Source organism: Talpa occidentalis, unplaced genomic scaffold, assembly GCF_014898055.3.
Source record: "Talpa occidentalis isolate TD23 unplaced genomic scaffold, MPIMG_talOcc4v2.1 talOcc4.4, whole genome shotgun sequence".
Classification (NCBI taxonomy): Eukaryota; Metazoa; Chordata; class Mammalia; order Eulipotyphla; family Talpidae; genus Talpa; species Talpa occidentalis.
The window spans coordinates 85945788-85963824 of NW_023604295.1; the positions used below are offsets into that span (position 1 = coordinate 85945788).

The 18037-nt window shown below is 42.0% G+C and overlaps 1 protein-coding gene across 1 annotated transcript in view; it reads right to left on the reverse strand.

Annotated features, from left to right (window-relative positions):
- The window catches only part of MED12L (mediator complex subunit 12L), a 374036-nt gene that overhangs the window by 342097 nt on the left and 13902 nt on the right, over positions 1 to 18037 (reverse strand). Inside the window, 1 exon segment of the mRNA XM_037526655.2 lies at positions 4467 to 4571. Coding sequence (XP_037382552.2) covers positions 4467 to 4571 — 105 coding nt within the window.

Consider the following 18037-nt stretch of genomic DNA (forward strand, 5'->3'; position numbering starts at 1 on the left):
ATTCAGGGAGTGGGATCCCCATGACGGTGGGGCACAGAGAAGACACAGCATCCCCACGCCATTGAGGCGCTCGACGACACTCTCACTCTGTTTCCCCGACCCACAGGGTAAAAAAACAGTTCCCGAAGGACACTAGGAAAGATCTCTGGCGCCACCTAGCGACCAGAAAAATATCACCAACACCCTATACTTGGAAACCAGGATCCCAAAAACACCCTCAGGTGCTGAAAGAGGGTGGGCCATGCAAACAGGGGTAAGGAGGAAAATAAAGCGGGAGCAAGACCCCATGCTGGAACTGAGAGCCAAGCACAGGATCCCGGGCGTGGAACGCGCCATAGCAGCGGGCACTGCACAGAGTGACAGCCAACGTTTTGGATCTGATAGCCCTAGAACTGAGACCTAGAGTGAAGAATTCAAGGCCTGGGATTCATACAGCTGCAGGCACAACACCTGGTGAAAACGGGGCAGACAAAGCACCTGGCTTGAATAAGAGTCCCTGTGTTGAGGTGCTCCCGTCCGCACCCCTTCCACTACTCAGAGAACACTGGGAAAAAGCACAGGTAGCAAGTACAGGTCTCTGGCGCCAATTCATGACCAGAACTAAACCACCAACTAGCTGATTCCCTGTTGGAACTGAGTAAATAGAGAGGGAGGGAACTGTAAGAGAGAGAGCACAGCAACACAGATATCTATAGGACACTGCACCCAAAAAATCCGAGTACACATTTTTCTCAAGTGCACATGATCATTCTCTAGAATCAATCACATACTGGGCCACAAGACAAACATCAACAGATACATGAAAATCAAAATCATTCCAATTATCTTATCTGATCATAAAGGCATCAAGCTAGAAATAAATCATGAAAAGAAAACAAGGAACCCTCCCACTTCATGGAGATTGAAATCCACACTACTGGAAGACCACTGGACTAATGAGGAGATCAAAGAAGAAATTACAAAATACTTTGAGTTGAATGACAAGGAGAACACCACTTTCCAGAATGAATGGGATGCAGCAAAAGCAGTAATAAGAGGAAAATATACAGCAATACAGGCTCACATAAACAAACAAGAAAGAACTCAAAGAAACAACCTAATCTCACATCTCAAAGAACTAGAAAAAGAACAAAAAACCCTAAAGCCAGTAGAAGAAAGGAAATAATAAAAAATCAAAGCAGAAACAAATGAATTAGAAATTTAAAAAAAAATCCAAAATATCTATGAAACCAAAAGTTGGTTCTTTGAAAAATAAACAAAATAGACAAACCTCTAGCCAGGCTCAAAATAAAAAATGGGAGAAAGCGCATATGAAAGAGGAGAAATCACAACAGACTCAATAGTAATCAAAAGAATAATCAGAGATTACTATGAACACTTATATGCAAACAAATTCAACAACCTAGAAGAGATGGACAAATTCCTCCAATGATATAATCATTCAAAGCTGGACAAAGAAGAAATAGAACTAAACAGACCAATTACAAGCAGTGAAACTGAAGCAGGAATAATGCACTCCCCAAAAACAAAAGCCCAGGCCCAGACGGCTTCAGAAATGAATTCAAACAAACGTTCAACAGTAAATTAGTGCCTATCCTACACAAACTCTTTCAAAACATTGATAAAGAAGGAATACTAACAAATACATTCTACGAAGCCAACATTACACTAATAGCAAAACCCAACAAAGACAGCACAAAAAAAGAAAATTTCAGGCCAATCTCCCTAATGAACACTGATGCAAAAATCCTCAAGAAAATCCATGCCAAAAGAATCCAGCAATGCATCCATAAGATAATTCACCACGACCAAGTAGGATTTATTCCAGGGACACAAGGATGGTTCAACATCCGAAAATCAATCAATGCAATCCAACACATCAACAAAAAGAAAAATAAAAACCATATAATAATATCCATAGATGCTGAGAAAGCATTCGACAAAGTACAACACCCATTTATGATAAAGGCCTTGAAATTCTTGGGATACAAGGACATACCTCAACATCATAAAGGCCATATATGACAAGCCCACAGCCAATATCATTCTCAATGGTGAAAAGCTGAAAGCATTCCCATTAAGATCTGAAACAAGGCAAAGATGTCCACTCTCACCACTGCTTTTCAACATACTATTTGAAGTCCTAGCCAGAGGAATAAGACAAGAGAAAGACATACAAGGAATCCAAATAGGCAAGGAAGAAGTCAAACTATCACTATTTGTGGACAATATGATAATATACATAGAGAACCCCAAAAACTCCACAGAAAAGGTAATTAAACTAAGCAATCAGTTTAGTAAAGTGGCAGGATACAAAATCAACATGCAAAAATCAGTAGCCTTCCTATACACAAACATAAATCTGAAGAAGAAATCAAGAAAACCACTTTGATTTTTGAAACAAAAAAAATCAAATACTTGGGAATAAATCTAACAAAAGAAGTAAAGGACCTATACAAAGAAAAATATGAAACACTGTTAAAAGAAACAGAAGTAGACACAAAGAAATGGAAAGACATCCCCTGCTCATGGATCGGAAGAATTAACATTATCAAAATGGCCATCCTACCAAAAGCAATCTACAGATTCAATGCTATTCCAATTAAAATTTCAATGTCATGCTTTGAAGAAATAGAAAAAATATTGATGAAATTCATATGGAGCCACCAAAAACTCCTAATAGCCAAAACCCTCCTGAAAAAAAAAGAAGGGAATGGAGGCATCACTCTCCCAGATTTCAAATTATACTACAAAGCCATAATCATCAAAACTGCATGGTACTGGAACCAGAACAGACACATGGACCAATGGAACCAAATAGAAAACCCAGAAATAAACCCACAGATTTATGGTCAGCTAATCTTTGACAAAGGAGCAAAGAATCTGCACCGGAGCAAAGAAAGTTTGTTCAATAAATGGTGCTGGGAAAACTGGGTCACTACATGGCAAAAGAATGAAACTTGACTACTACCTCACACCATGCACAAAAACCAACTCAAAATGTATTAGAGAACTAGACATAAGACCTGAAACCATAAAATACATAGAAGAAAAAAACACTACATGACATGCACCTTAAAGACATCTTTACAGACACATCACCCAAAGCAGTGATAGTGAAGGCAAAGATAAAACAGCTGGGACTACATCAAATTAAAGAGCTTCTGTACAGCAAAAGAGGCAATATCCAAAACAAGAGAAACCGCACCGACTGGGAGAAAATTTTTGCACACAACACTAATGATAAAGGACTGTTCACAAAAATCTACAAAGAGCTGATGAGACTCAACAAAAACAAAGAAAATAATCCAGCCAAAAATGGGCAGAAAAGCAAAAAAGAAACTTCTCCAAAGAGGAAATACAAATGGCCAACAGGCATATGAAAAAATATTCAACATCACTTGCAATCAGGGAAATGCAAATCAAAACTACAATGAGATACCATCTCACACCAGTGGGAATGGCACATATTAAAAAAAACTAGCAACAACAATTGTTGGCGAGGATGTGGAGAAAAAGGAACTCTCCTGCACTGCTGGTGGGAGTGCAAACTGGTCCAACCACTATGGAAAGCTGTGTGGAGATTCCTCAACCTACTAAAGATAGAGCTTCCATATGATCCAGCAATTCCACTCCTAGGTATTTACCCAGAGAACACAGAAACATTAATTCCAAAGGGCACCTGCACCCCTATGTTTATAGCAGCTAAGCTTTGGAAACAACCCAAATGCCCAAGAACAGATGACTGGATCCAGAAGATGTGGTACATATACACAATGGAATATTACTCAGCATTCAAAAAAGATAAACACATGCCATTTGGAACAACATGGATGGAGCTGGAAGGGATCATGCTCAACAAAGTAAGTCAAAAAGAAAAAGAAAAATACCGGATGGTCTCACTCACAGCAGGAATCTAGAAAACCTAAATAAGGGACCAGGAAAAAGAATAACTATAAGAAAGAAAAAAATCAAAATCAATGAACAACTATGAACCAGACACACTATGGGGGGTGGGGGAGGAGAGGAGAGATTGGGGTCAAAATAAGGAGGTTGCAATTATATGGGAAATATAAAAATAAAATTAAAAATAAAAATAAAATATCCAAATAAAAGACCGATGCCTGTAAGCATCAAACAAATATGAACCATATTTAATCAAATCTAATTCATTTTAAAAAAAAGAATACTTCATGTTACAATAAATTAGATTTTAACTAAAACAACAACAACAACAACAAAGCAAGAAGGCAGGCCCAAGACTGCACCAGGTGGACCAGATATGTGACAACAGTGATGCACGTGCTGCGGCCACATCCTGGAGCAGCACAGCACAGGGGATATTTGGGTGAATTCGCAACATCAACTGTGGTTTAAACAACACTAATTTGTCAACTTGAACTCTCCAAGATGTCAAATATATGCACTTTTGTGAAAGTTTGCGGAAACAAGACAATTAGCATTACCTTGGATGGGTTAATTACAATATTTCTGGCTGAGCCATGTTCGTCACCAGTAAATGCTGGCTGATTGTTGAAGCCTTGCTTAACGTTCACAGCCGTGAGTTCGTCCTGTTTTAAAAAAAATACATATTGATTAGTAAGAGGGATACAATGGCTCCAACTTAACCTAGCATATAGCAACCCGAATAATCATTAGCTTCGCCATACTCTGTAAAAGAGAATTTGTTGAATGCACACAAACAAAAGAAAGCAGAATTTGAAGTTTAAATGTACAGCGATAGAGACAGTAAAATGTGGCAAAATATTTACAACTGTTGACTATAGATGCAGGGTCTGCAGGTATTTTTTATACTACTTTTTCCTGTAAGCTTGAAAATTTGGAAAAAGAAAAGAAAGCAAAACTACAACACAGAGAGAAACATAAAATAATAAAATTTTTAAAACCAGAATTATTTCTAGAGAGCCCGTAAGTTGACCCTCCCTTTCTCATCCCTAGTCTATGTTCAAGAAAACTGACTGACTCAGTTTACCCAAAGACACAGAAAGCTAAGACAGAAATGAAGGATCATAGGTACAAGCTTCTTGATAACCACAGAACATGATGCCTGCAACTGAAGGGAAGTGGAGAGCTTGCAAAGTTCTTTCATAAATCTTGGTTCACTTGATCTTTACCAGTTCTGAGGTAGATGGCAAAGGTACATTTTCATGCCCATTTACAAAGTAGAAGAATGACACTCACTAAGTTAGTAACTGCACCAAGCCAGCACTGAAATACTGTCTTCTCAACCCTAGACCAGGGAGAGACATTTCCATGACACTATGCACCAAAGTACAAATGTCAGGAAGAAAATACATAGCTATAACTCACACTCTCCTTTGAAAGCTCTCCTACTAGATATAGAAAACTTTCCTTACCAAGGTCATAACACTTCATAAACATTCCAAGACTTAAAAGAGGAAAAAAAAAAAAAAAAAAAAAAAGACCTTGCCTTGAAATTCCTAAAACACAGAATTAAAAGAATACAAGGGAAAGGTTTGAATAAATTAAACTGCCACTGCTCCCCTCGCTCCAAGCCAAGAAGTGGTGACTAATGACAGCACACACAGTCATAGCACAAGAATAAGAACATATACTTACTCTTCATAAACAATTGCTGTATGAGTAAAGTGAAAAGAGTGAACTGATCAAAATCACGGCTATGATTAGGCAGGAAGACCCAGGACAAAATAGTTTGCAATACATAAATACTTGAAAGTTCACCTTGGCTAAGGATTGAGGTCTACTGGAGATCTGTCAAGTTAACTTTACTTAATTGTGTGTGTTCCACCTGATACCTTGGTGGTGTTTTTTGGCAGGCTTTCAAAAGACCCAGTTGCAGGAATCTTAGTTCTGTGGTAATCTAGTCTCCTCAAAGCACAGGTCACTGAAATTGTGAACCACACAGAAAATGAGGTGTATTTAGGTATCAGGAGAAATCTCAAACTGCTCCCACACTTCCAAATTAGTAATTGTAGGGCAAAACTACATAATAAATGCATACTTTAACTCAGAAAGGTATCAGTCAATTTAATAAAACAAGAATGCTACTGAAATTTCTATATACAAAGAGTCTAAGAAATTAAGGAGACAAATGGCATTATGAGGAAAATAAGATTAAAAAATTGAATTTTTACCTGATTTACCATCAGAGTATTACAAGAAACATTAACTGAATAATAGCATATGTTTTAGTAAAAATACACCCTGACTTAAACAAAAAGATATGTGTGAGGCTTTCAGGAACAGTTCCATTGGATGCTGCTTCACTTTCTACTCTAATATCCACTCACAGTTAGCTGCTTGTTGTTATTTGACTATTAACCACTGGCCTGAAGTAATATGGAAGAAAATCCATAGTTCCTGGAAGGATACAAGTACATAAAAGTTTTCTCTTTCAGTCCTTCAATGTCCCTTAAACCCATAATGAATAAAAATACCAAGGCGACAAGTTCTCATTTGGTTCAGGAAGCAAACAACAAGCTTGAAACTTCTGTTTAAGATTTACTGATACAAAACCTTTCATCAGTCTCCTAGAAAAATTAAACGAAAAGAAGTAAAAGCTCAAAATATCACAATCAGGGCCTCCCCGGTGGCGCAGCGGTTGAGCGCTGGGTTGCGAAGCTGCCCACGGCCTCTGCAGCGCCGGTTCGATCCCCGGCTGCTCCCCAGCCACCGAAGGAGGGTCCCACATGGCGCGCAGACCTCTCCTGCCGCCCGCTGCTCCCCTCAGCAGTGTACTTCGGTCCTTCTGCCTGCTCTGCTCCCCACTCTGGCTCTGGTGAATTCTCTCACCCTCCCGCACTTCTGACTGTACCCAGTGCTTGTATATATAAATAAATAAATCTTTAAAAAAAATATATATATATATAAATAATTTAAAAAATCACAATCAAAACTCGTCACCTTAATGGTTAATTTCCTAGTTTCTAAAATGGGTAAAAGTCAATGACAAGAATTCACACCATCAGTTGGCTAAGATTCGAATTCCAGGGTGTTTACTATTGTTGCTTAGGCAGTGTTTCTCAAACTCCAGATTGTAATAATCACCTTTTAAGGGAAAATATTCTCTGTGACCTAAGGGTTTCTGTAGACCCCAATTTGGGAAAACAGGATACTAAATGTCATTAGGCAGCATTAAGAATCAGAACAAGGGCCTCCCCTGGTGGTGCAGCAATTGAGCACTGGGCTGCGAAGCTGCCTGCAGCCTCTGCAGCGCTGGTTCGATCCCCGACCGCCGGGCCAGGGTCCCACATGGCGCGCAGACCTCTCCTGCCGCCCGCTGCTCCCCTCAGCAGTGTATTTCATCACTCTGCCTGTTCTCCTCCCCGCTCTGGCTCTGGTGAATTCTCTCACCCTCCCACAATTCTGACTATACCCAGTGCTCGTATAAATAAATAAATAAATCTTAAAAAAAAAAAAAAGAATCAGAACAAAAGAATTTGTTGCATGAATTCAAACAACAAGTTTTTATGACAGTTTGCTCCAAGGCCCTTTGTGAAAGGTAAGAAGGTAAACAGATAGATAGACTGATAGGTAAGTAGGTAGGTAGGTCGGTAACAGGTAGGTGGGTGGGTGGGTGGGTGGATGGATGGGTAGACATAAAGAGTCTAAATTTTGGAACAGCATGCCTCTAAAACCCCCAAGCCAGAATCTGTATGGGACACAAAGCTTCTTGCACTAGATTTGAACTTCTTCAAGGACTTTTCTAAATCAAAGAGACTAACCACCACCAAAATTCTTACAATTCCTTTCCTTACTGAGAACTTAAACTACTTCCACCACACCTAGACTATGACTCTTGTAAAAAGAACCATGAGCTTCTACCTTGCCTATTTGCAAAGGTGAGACAACTACAACCCAAAAGATGTGGGGGCACACTCAACCATTAATCAGGTCACATTTCTGAGCACTAGATCAGTGCCAAAGTTTTTTCTAACAGAAGGACTGCTTATTTAAAATTGGAAATTTTCCCATTGTACCGTACCAGGTGAGGAATAGAAGAAAAATAAAGTAATATTAATAACTGTTGGGGGGTAGGAGGCAGCAAGCATGAATTAGAAGAGAGTTTTGCCTTTATTCATCAACAGCTCTGAGGGAAAAACACTGTACACACCTGTGCAGAACCTAATATTTACACAGTCCAGAGACAATGCTTCCTGAGAGCATGAAATCATAGTCCTCGTGTGACAGGGGGGTCCTCAGAAAAGGGGGAGGTTCCAAGTTCCCTGTCCCACCCAAATGGAGGGTGGAGCTGCACAAGGAGAGAAGCTGCAGAGGAGACTGAGGAAGGAAGGAAGCAGGATGGAGAGCCAGAAGGATACCTGGAGGAGGCACATGGAGCCTAGAGACACATGAAAAAACTGCGCTTGCCTTTTGGTTGTGGACTGGGTGACACAGATGTGAATGAGATCCGTGGGGAGGTGACAATGACAGCCTTTATCTTGATTTTCATTTTGCTCTTTTCCTTCCAGGCTTGTCTGGTTGTTTCTGACCCTTTTCTGTGGGTTCCCACTGGAAGATGCTTTAGACTTGTGGCAGGCTTTGGGGCCTTGCTCTGGGCCAATCCCATTTGGATGGACTTTTACCCACGAGGGGACGGGTAACTTTGGGTGCTTGATTTAGAAACTAGATTCTTTGCTTTTCCTGTATTGTTTCCTAGTTGTATTAAAGTTCCTTCCCATTAAAGTCTCATATGTTTTGTGTTCATGCGGCGGATGGCAGAACCCATTTAGAACAGGCAGGTTTGCAGAGTCTGGGCTGCCCCTCTCCCTGCCCTGTAACACTCGCCCAGTGACCAAAGGCAGCAATGTGCCAGACCATACTGCAAATGGGTTTCAACAGGTTGAAAACACAACTGGTTCCAAAGAAAATTTAAAATGGAGAAAGGTGGACTCACACCTCTTGCCACTGGTTTCAACTAAAATAACAACTCTTAAGCATTTTAGGGAGACAGGTACCCAGAAGCAAACAGACAAGTCTAAAAATAGTCCATATTCATATGGAAGGCAAGGGTTGACTCTGTATTTTCTACTCTATACTGGTACAAAAATTTGAACTTGCATACTCTCGGTGAATTCCAAATGCATCCATAAACCTCACACATTCACCTTGAACTTCAGAAAATGATTTTTTGGGGGGGTTGGTGGGGGCTCACTTTCAAAACAATCTTTTAAATTAACTTCAGTAAAAAGTTTCATTGGGGAAATGGAAACACTGACCCTAAATTTCTCACTCAAGGGAAAAAAGGTCAGTTTAGCACAATTTTCAATGATGATCTCAAAAGCAGATAATAAATGTGCACCCAAACACACACACACAGGCATGCACACTGGAGCATGACTTCCAGGCTTCTCGCCTAACAAAGAGAATGTGGCAAACACTAAGCCCAATTCCTCAGTCCCCTACAGGTGGCCAACCAGCTAACTCAGTAACTTAGATGAGATGAAGAGAAATGTCCACCGAGGATAATAAAGCCACAGAGGCAGAGAAATGTCCTATGTGCTGATCAGTCAGGCTGTGTTAGCTAGGATCATTCCCAAAACAAAATTTTTTAAGAAGCCTCTTTATAACTAATTTTCCTAGCTTTCTCCAACTGGCTCCAAAAAGGGAATTCTGAGTCCCCCAGGATGTCAGCAGATCCTGTTTTAAGAAACTAGACTCTGATAATACCCAGCAAGGATATATTTAATGGTCTTCAGGCAACACCTAGGAATTACAGACATAAATGACCCAGAGGTAAGGGGATAACTGTTCTCTCCTCATCCCTCATCATTAACATATCCTATCTATATTTCTCTCAAAGCATTTCTCACATGTACTCCTTTCTATATAATTGTAAATCACATCCAAACTATGGCTGCTTTCAAAGCAGGCCTTGGTCAGTGCTCCTTAAGATTACCTTCTTCTGGGCCTCCCCTGGTGGCGCAGAGGTTGAGCGCTGGGTTCCGAAGCTGCCCACAGTCTGCAGAGCCAATTCGATCCCCAGCAGCCGGCAAGGGTCCCACATAGTGCAACAGACCTCTCCTGCTGCACCCACTACTCCCCTCAGCATTGTATTTTGTCAGTCTGCCAACTCTGTTACCCGCTCTGTCTCTGGTGAATTCTCTCACCCTCCCGCACTTCTGACTGTACCCAGTGCTTGTATAAATAAATAAATAAATCTTGAAAAAAAAATTACCTTCTGTTCATAGTTTCACTTGAATGCTCCCTGCCCACTGGCTCCAGTGACTTTCCTGAAACAGACCTTCTTTTCTACACCCCCTATTCCAATAGCCTCAGATGGCTCCCCACATTTTTTTTCCAGAAGAGAGTGTAGAAGAGAAGCATGTAGCACAACACCATGGATCCCCAATACCATCTGTGACTCTGGTCCTGAACCAAATCACAATTCCCTCAGATAGGCGGTCAGTATTTTTTGTATTTTGGATTCCATTTAATTTATTATATTCACTATTATATTCCTTCCCACATACCTTGCCTTTCAGTCTCTAAGTCTGACATAATGCCATCCTCATCTCGTCCCCTGGAGTACATTATCATGAAATGTTTTGCCTTCTCCAAACCATAATTTAGGGTTCCCTTTCACTCAATCAACAAATAACTTAGTGTATACCACTGTGTAAGCACTGGGGATGCCACAGTGAGCAAACTGTGGGAATACCCCAAGGAGAAGCACTGCTCAAAGCACAAAGGGTTTAGCTTAGTGTTAGAAGTCAGACAAGAATTCCCTGAAAATGGGCTTCCCCTGGTGGCGCAGCAGTTGAGCACTGGGCTCTGAAGCTTCCCACAGCCTCTGGCGCAGCGCTGGTTCGATCCCTGGCCACTGGCAAGGGTCCCACATGGTGCAACAGACCTCTCCTGCCGTGCCCGCTGCTCCCCTCAGCAGTGTGTTTCGTCAGTCTGCCTGCTCTGCTCCCCACTCTGGCTCTGGTGAATTCTCTCACCCTCCCGCGCTTCTGACTGTACCCAGTGCTTGTATAAATAAATAAATAAATCTTTTTTTAAAAAAAAGAATTCCCTGAAAGTGTCCTCTGAACAGAGCTCTGACTCAGGAGTTAACTAAGAGGAGGACTCTAACAATTGCAAGGTTGAAATTTTGCATGATGTGATACAATATTAACTCTAAGAAGACCGTGAAAAGTTAGGGATGTATATTGCAATTCCTACCGCAATCACTAAAAAAAAAGTGATTAATATCAATACATGAATCAAAATTATAAAAAAGCTTAATAATCCAAAAGAAAGTAAGAAAGGAGACACCGAAAAAAAAATAGGGGCCTCCCTGGCGGCGCAAGGGGTGGAGCCACAATCTATGAGGCTATCCAGGCTATCCGCAGCCACTGCAGCACGAGTTCCATCCCTGGCCAGGGAGCTGACCCACAGGGCACAGCAGACCTCTCCTGACTCGCCCAATGCTCCCCTCAGCGGTGTATTTCAGTCTGCCTGTTCTGCTCCCCACTCGGTCTCTGGTGAATCCTCTCATCTCTTGCATCTCTGGCTTGTGCCCCAGCTCTTGTATGCATAAATAAATAAATTTAAAAAAAATAGGATGGTACACACCTACTTCTTTTTTTTTTTTAAGATTTATTTATTTATTTATTTATTTATTTATTTATACAAGAACCGGGGTATAAGCCAGATGCAGGGGAGGGTAAGAGGATTCACCAGAGACAGAGCAGGGAACAAAACAGGCAGACCGATGAAATACACTGCTGAGGGGAGCAGCGGGAGAGACAGGAGAGGTATGCCGCGCCATGTGGGACCCTCACCGGCCAGCCGGCCGGGATCAAACCGGGGCTGCAGAGAGCTTCACAGTGCTGTGCTCAACCGCCTGCGCCACCAGGGGAGGCCCGTATACACCTACTTCTAACCATATCAATAGCTATATTAAATGATAATTAAATGTTAGTGGATTAGGATTCCAATTGAGGCAAATTGTCCAAATTGATAAAAAAGCAAAATCCAGGCCTCCCCTGGTGGCACAGGAGGTTGAGCGCAGTGCTGTGAAGCTGTCCGCAGCCTCTGCAGCATGGGTTCGATCCCGGCCAGCCAGCAAGATACCCACACGGCACAGCAGACCTCTCCTATCTTGCCCGCTGGTCCCCTCAGCAGTGTATTTCATCAGTCTGCCTGTTCTGTTTCCCACTCTGTCTCTGGTGAATCCTCTCACCCTCCCTCACATCTGGCTTGTACCCCGGTTCTTGTATGCATGAATAAATAAATCTTGGGGAAAAAAAAAAAGCAAAATCCAATTAAATGCTATATCTTAAATATACAGAGAAGTTGATAGTAAATTGGAAAAGATATATGCCATGCAAACAAATACATAAGAGTACTGGAATGGGTATATTATTGATAATATATGACAATGAAGACTTTAAGATAACGAGCATTTTCAAAGATAAAGAGGGCATATAATGATAAAAGGGTCAATTCATCAGGAATGCAGAACAGGCATGTGCATGCCTAACAAGTTAAAAGGAGAGACAGAAGGGCATGTATAAACGTTGAAGGGTTGGGAAACTAAAATAAAAAATGTCACAACAGGAGCAGGAGGGAAGCAGGTATGAGTGTGCCTGAGCAACGGGTGGGGAAGACACCAAATCGAGTGTGGAGGCTGGGCTAAGGGGGTCAGGACAAGTTAGCAAGCTCTCATCAGATTTGGGATCTCAGGAGACAGAGCAGGTCATCCCAAGATGGTGGTGACAGAGAAGGATAGAAGGGGAAATTTGGAGGGACAGTGAGGCAACAGGATTTTTGCTGACATGTTGGATGGAATGACAAAGAGTGAGATGATCAAGGATGTTCCCCAGATTTCTGGGATGGGATTATTTAAGTCACAATACAGCAGTACTGGGGGGAGGGAAGAGGATCAGATCACAAGTTCAGTTTTAAAGATAAGTTTCATGTAGCAGACAAACAGAACAAACTGTTACAGGATTTTAGCTATCCAAATTTAGAGTACAGAAAAGTCAAAGATGAAGTCATAAAGTTATGATGACAAGTACAAGGAGGTAATACAGGGGCCTTCCTGGTGGCGCAGGGGTTAAAGACAGCTCTATCACGCTATTGCCAGCCACTGCAGCACAAGTTAGATCCCCAGCTGGCCAGGATCAAACCCACATGGCACAGCAGACCTCTCCTGTCTCACCCGCTGCTCCCCTCAGCAGTGTATTTCAGTGGCTCTGCCTGTTCTGCTCCCTGCTCTCTCTGGTGAATCCTCTCACCACCACCACCCCCACCTCTGGCCTGCACCCCAGTTCTTGTATGCATAAATAAATATATCTTTTAAAAAAAAAAAAGTAGATGGGGGGAATACAGAAGACTGGATTGGCTGAGGTCACCCGGGGTAAGAAAGAAGCCAGCAGGGCCTGAACAGACCCCCGGAAACCCAATACTGATTTAATATATCCAGGTAGAGGAGCAAAGTCTTCAAAGGCATCCGAGAGGGAGTGACCAGAAAGGAAAGAGCAACTTGAGAAAGCACTGCTGGGAATGTGGTCTGAGTGCAAGGCTGTTAGGGAATGAAGAGGGCAGAAGCTAAACTGAAAGGAACAAAGGAAAAAGTGGGAGGCAATAGCGAGAATGAACAAACAGGATGTGTCTGTGGGAAAAGGAGAGAAACGGGGAAAGGGGGTGATGATGTAGAGGGAGAGTTAAGAAGTGAGAGCTTGAACATGATTTCAAGGCACCAGAAAGAAGCCAGAAAAGGAAGTGGTTGAAGATAACAGGAAAAAGGAAAGTGGCTAATTTGACTTTCCCAAGAAAACAGGAAAGAACCTAGAACTTCTTGAGCCAGGGCCCAGCAGAAAGTCCAGCATCAGACCACCCAGGACACGTGGAGGAGGGTCTAGAGATATGTTATAGGCTGAATGATGTACCCCCAAGAGATACACCAGTCTAACCCCTGTACCTATACATGGGACCTTACTTGGAAATACGGTCTTTGCAGACATAATCAAGTTAAGATGAAAGCACACTGAATTAGGATGGGCCTCAGATCCAAAATGACTGGTGTCTTTCCCCTTAGAAAGACACAGGGAGGATGGCGGGCAGAGATTAAAGTTATGCAGTTACAGCCAAGGAACACCTGGATCTTCCAGAAGCTGAAGGAGGCAGGGGAGTTTCTCCTCTAGAGGTTTCTAGGCACAGCCCTGCCTCTAGAACTGCGAGAGAATAATTTTTTATTGTTTTAAGCCACCAATTTTAGCCCTAGGTACCTAAAACATTGGGGGGAAGGGCGGGGAGGTGCATTGTGCTCTATCCCTCATGGCAAAATAATCCTCTAAAATCAGGATGCAGGCCATTTGGCAGCAGCAAGGGGACCATTACCGCAGACTCTACAATGGCTGAGACAAAGCAGCAGCATTTGGCTGCTTGAAGCAGACACCCAGGCCCCTTGCACCACAGCAATAGGGACTGACTTCTCTTTGGATCTCTTCTAATTGACATGTCACTCAATACCCATTTGAGATTTTTTTTTTTTAATGCAGTTGTTTTCCCACTGAAGCCAAAGTACTTTCAAGAGAAAGCATTGCCACCAATCGTTGAAAGAGGCATGGGGAATAGGCCAGACTGACTTAGAGAATGCAAGATCCCCCAAAAAGGAAACCTATTACTCTTCCCATCCCCACAAAAGGGCCCTAACATCAGGACCACATTGCATCATTGCCACATCTAAAACTCAACTCTTCACCTCTATACTCATCTACCCTCACCTATCCTGATATTAATATTCACCCCCATCCAATCCACACCTGCAGGCCATCAATCACTAGTGGTGGGACCTAGAAGAAACCAAGACCATACAAGATCAACAGAAAACAGCAAGTCCTATCTTCACACCTGTACTGAGCAGCAGGCAGTAAGAAAACAAAATCATGGTAATAATAACATTGTCACTGGCAATTAAAGGCCTACCTACTCCCATAACATGCCCCTCCAACTTATGCTTGCTTACAGATACTAAGCCAGGACTGGCCAAACCAGCCATTCTCAAGAAGGTCGTGGGTTTGTAAGTGGAAAAAGCAATGTGTGTAAAGGTGCCTAGTACAGAAAGAAGCCTCCTGCACACCACACTGGAACGCCATCGTAGGCTCGTGACATGTAACTCTTCCTCTGTAAAGCATCACACATCCTCTTGCCTGGCAAGAAGGTATGCTTTGAGCATGAGCTCAAGGTCCATGCCTTGATTATATAAGTAAGTTTCCACTTCCTGTGTGGAATTTGCAAGAACAATTCTAAATACGGGAAGAACCTGCCAGGGGCTTAGCCCCAAGGGCCAGTGACAATACCATTCTCTGGGCTTTAAGCAGCAGTTTGCACATCCTCCTAATGTATCCTTAAACAGGATACATTCCTATCTTCTAAGATGAGAAACTAATATTGTGAAAAGGTGGGCAAAATTGAGAATGTGAGAAACAGGTCCCCAACAGGTTCAATGCATCCCCCAAGACAGTGAGATTTCTGAAAAGATCATTAGGTTCCAACAAACCTAAATTGGAACCCTAGAGCTCCCTTCTTTTCTATGAAGTGGAAATGCCTCCATCTGCCACATATGACTGCTGTAAAGAATTAAGTGACAGTCATATGAGAGGCTCCATGACATGTATACACCAGGTACTTTAAAAATGGGCTTGTAATCAGGACGTCTCGTGTGGCCCCAGCCACACACCTGACAAACCACTCAGTAACTCTCCACTGAACTGGATGGAAATGCCCAATCCATGACAGGTACCCGAGGGTGCCGAGTGATGGCTCTGCTGCGGGGATGTGATTCCCCATGCTAATCCCTTCAGCTAGCCTTAAATGGACTTGTGAGACAGGCAGTCCCCCCTCCCCATTTTAAAGTGGGAAAGGCTTTGATTCAAATATGGATATCCAAATATATTTGGCATTTATTCCACTCTTATCTAAATAACTTTATCCCATTAATTCATAGTCAAACCACATTCAAATGCATGCACCCTCCAACATCAAACACCTGGATGTGGCTCTCAGACAAACTGTAGGAAAACTGCCAGAGAAAAATACTTGAACTTTGAGAGTTGCATAATCATAAAGCAGAAAGAGGACTTAAAGCATTTGCTAGTTTACCCTGCCTAGAATTGTATTCTAAGCAGCCTCAAAGGACAGCTTTTCTTTAAGGTCCCCTTTGCTGGGCTAAGTCATAGTCCAGTACAATTTCTGCATTGAGGTATCTAAAGTAAATTCTTCCTGTAATCATGTTTTCATTTAGTACTTAATCTGTCTCCCACTATGGTAGCTGATCTGAGAGCAAAGAGAAGAAAGGCAAGCAAGCCAAAGTGTCCATCTTCTGAAGTTATCCATCCAGTGAATTGACTGTCAATCGCCTCCTGACCTGGCACCTTTCTTCGCTCATTTACCCCTTGTCCTATTACATCTCTGACCCCAAGCTTGGCACTCCCAGTAGGAAAGTATGTAAAGTATGTGTGCGATTTTCACCATATTGCAAATACATTAATAAAAGAAAATTTGGCATGGTGATAGGGAGAAACTGGAGGCAAGAAAAACACTTGAAAGTGCAGAAATCATTCTTCCTACCTTGGAGAGAGGGAAAAGACTAGGAATTTCTCTTCTTTTTTTTTTGGGAGGGGGGGTGATGGTGACAACTTTGTACATTTGTTTTAGGTCAATTGCTCATAAACAGAGGGATTAAATCTACAGTTTTAAGTCAAGAAAACAAATGTCCCTGAGTCTACCTCCAAGTGTAGTCTGAAAGTTAATCTTGGTAACACTTCTCAGGCTCTACCCTTTTCATTTTGGGGAGGCTTGAACAAGCCTCCCACTTCATCCACCCAACTTGGCCAATCAATCAAGCAATTCTGGTGATGTAACACCACCAAAGTGTCCAAGAGGTGAATAACAGGTAGGAAAGGTACATTCAAAGCCTGGGGCAGGCACTATACATCAATACTCCATGGTCCCTTTCAGTAAGACTTTCAAGTAAATCAGTTTGTGCCAGTTAGAAGCCACTGTATGCATGGAGAAGGCAGTTCTGATATCCATTCCAATTCAGCAATAATTACTTCTAGATACTTAAAAGACAGAGCACAAAAATGTATTTTATTTTCCATACTCCTCTCTCCTTATTTCCTTTGATCAATTTGTCACCAACTGCCAATTCTTCTCCAGGCCTATTTAAAGCCCTGATCAGTCATGCTCTTCTTACTTCATGCTTTGGTTACTACAGTCACCTCCCTCACAGACTCCACACTCCCCCAGGGGATTTATTAAGCATGAGCTAGTGAGATAAATCTGACAGCAGGACACGTGAGCTCATCACTGTCCCCCACATCCAACCAGCCAACTCCAAGCCTAATTCCAGGTCCTGCCACTCCCCATGTGCCTCACTAGTCCCTCTTATGAAAGTGTGTGACTTACTCCTCACTTAGACCCTGCTCCTCTCACACTCTCCAACCTCCTTCAGTGAAACTGCCAAGTATTCTAACCCTTACTTTTCTGAACTCAGACAGCATTTTTAGCCTTACTATGTTGACAGCAACAGGGTTACACCATGGGTTCAGAAGTCCGACGCCAATTCCATCATTATGTTATTAAATGATGTTGGGGAAGTTAAGTACCCCTTCATGCCTCAGTTTCTTCATCTGTACAGAGAAACAGAGAGAGAGAGAGAGAGAGAGAGAGAGAGAGAGAGACATAACCCCCTGCAGAGACATCTGTGAGACTGACATAAAACGAAACAGGTAAAGCACTCAGAATAACTAACACAATTCACATCAGTTATCAAGATCTAAAGGGGTACTTATTATACTGAAGAGCTCATTCCTCAATTTTAAAATAAATAAAACCAACACTTTAGTCATTTGTAAAAATTTTTTATATGCATCAGTGAACCATATGTTAATAGCTAGAGCAGAGTGACACAAAGTGTGATCCAAAACCAGCACAGGTTTTCAACAAGAAATGTGCAGAAGTTGAGAGCAAGTGCTAGGAAACTTTGATGGCAATCTGATATTGCCACTAGAATCAGACAACAGCTCCATTTCCTAGC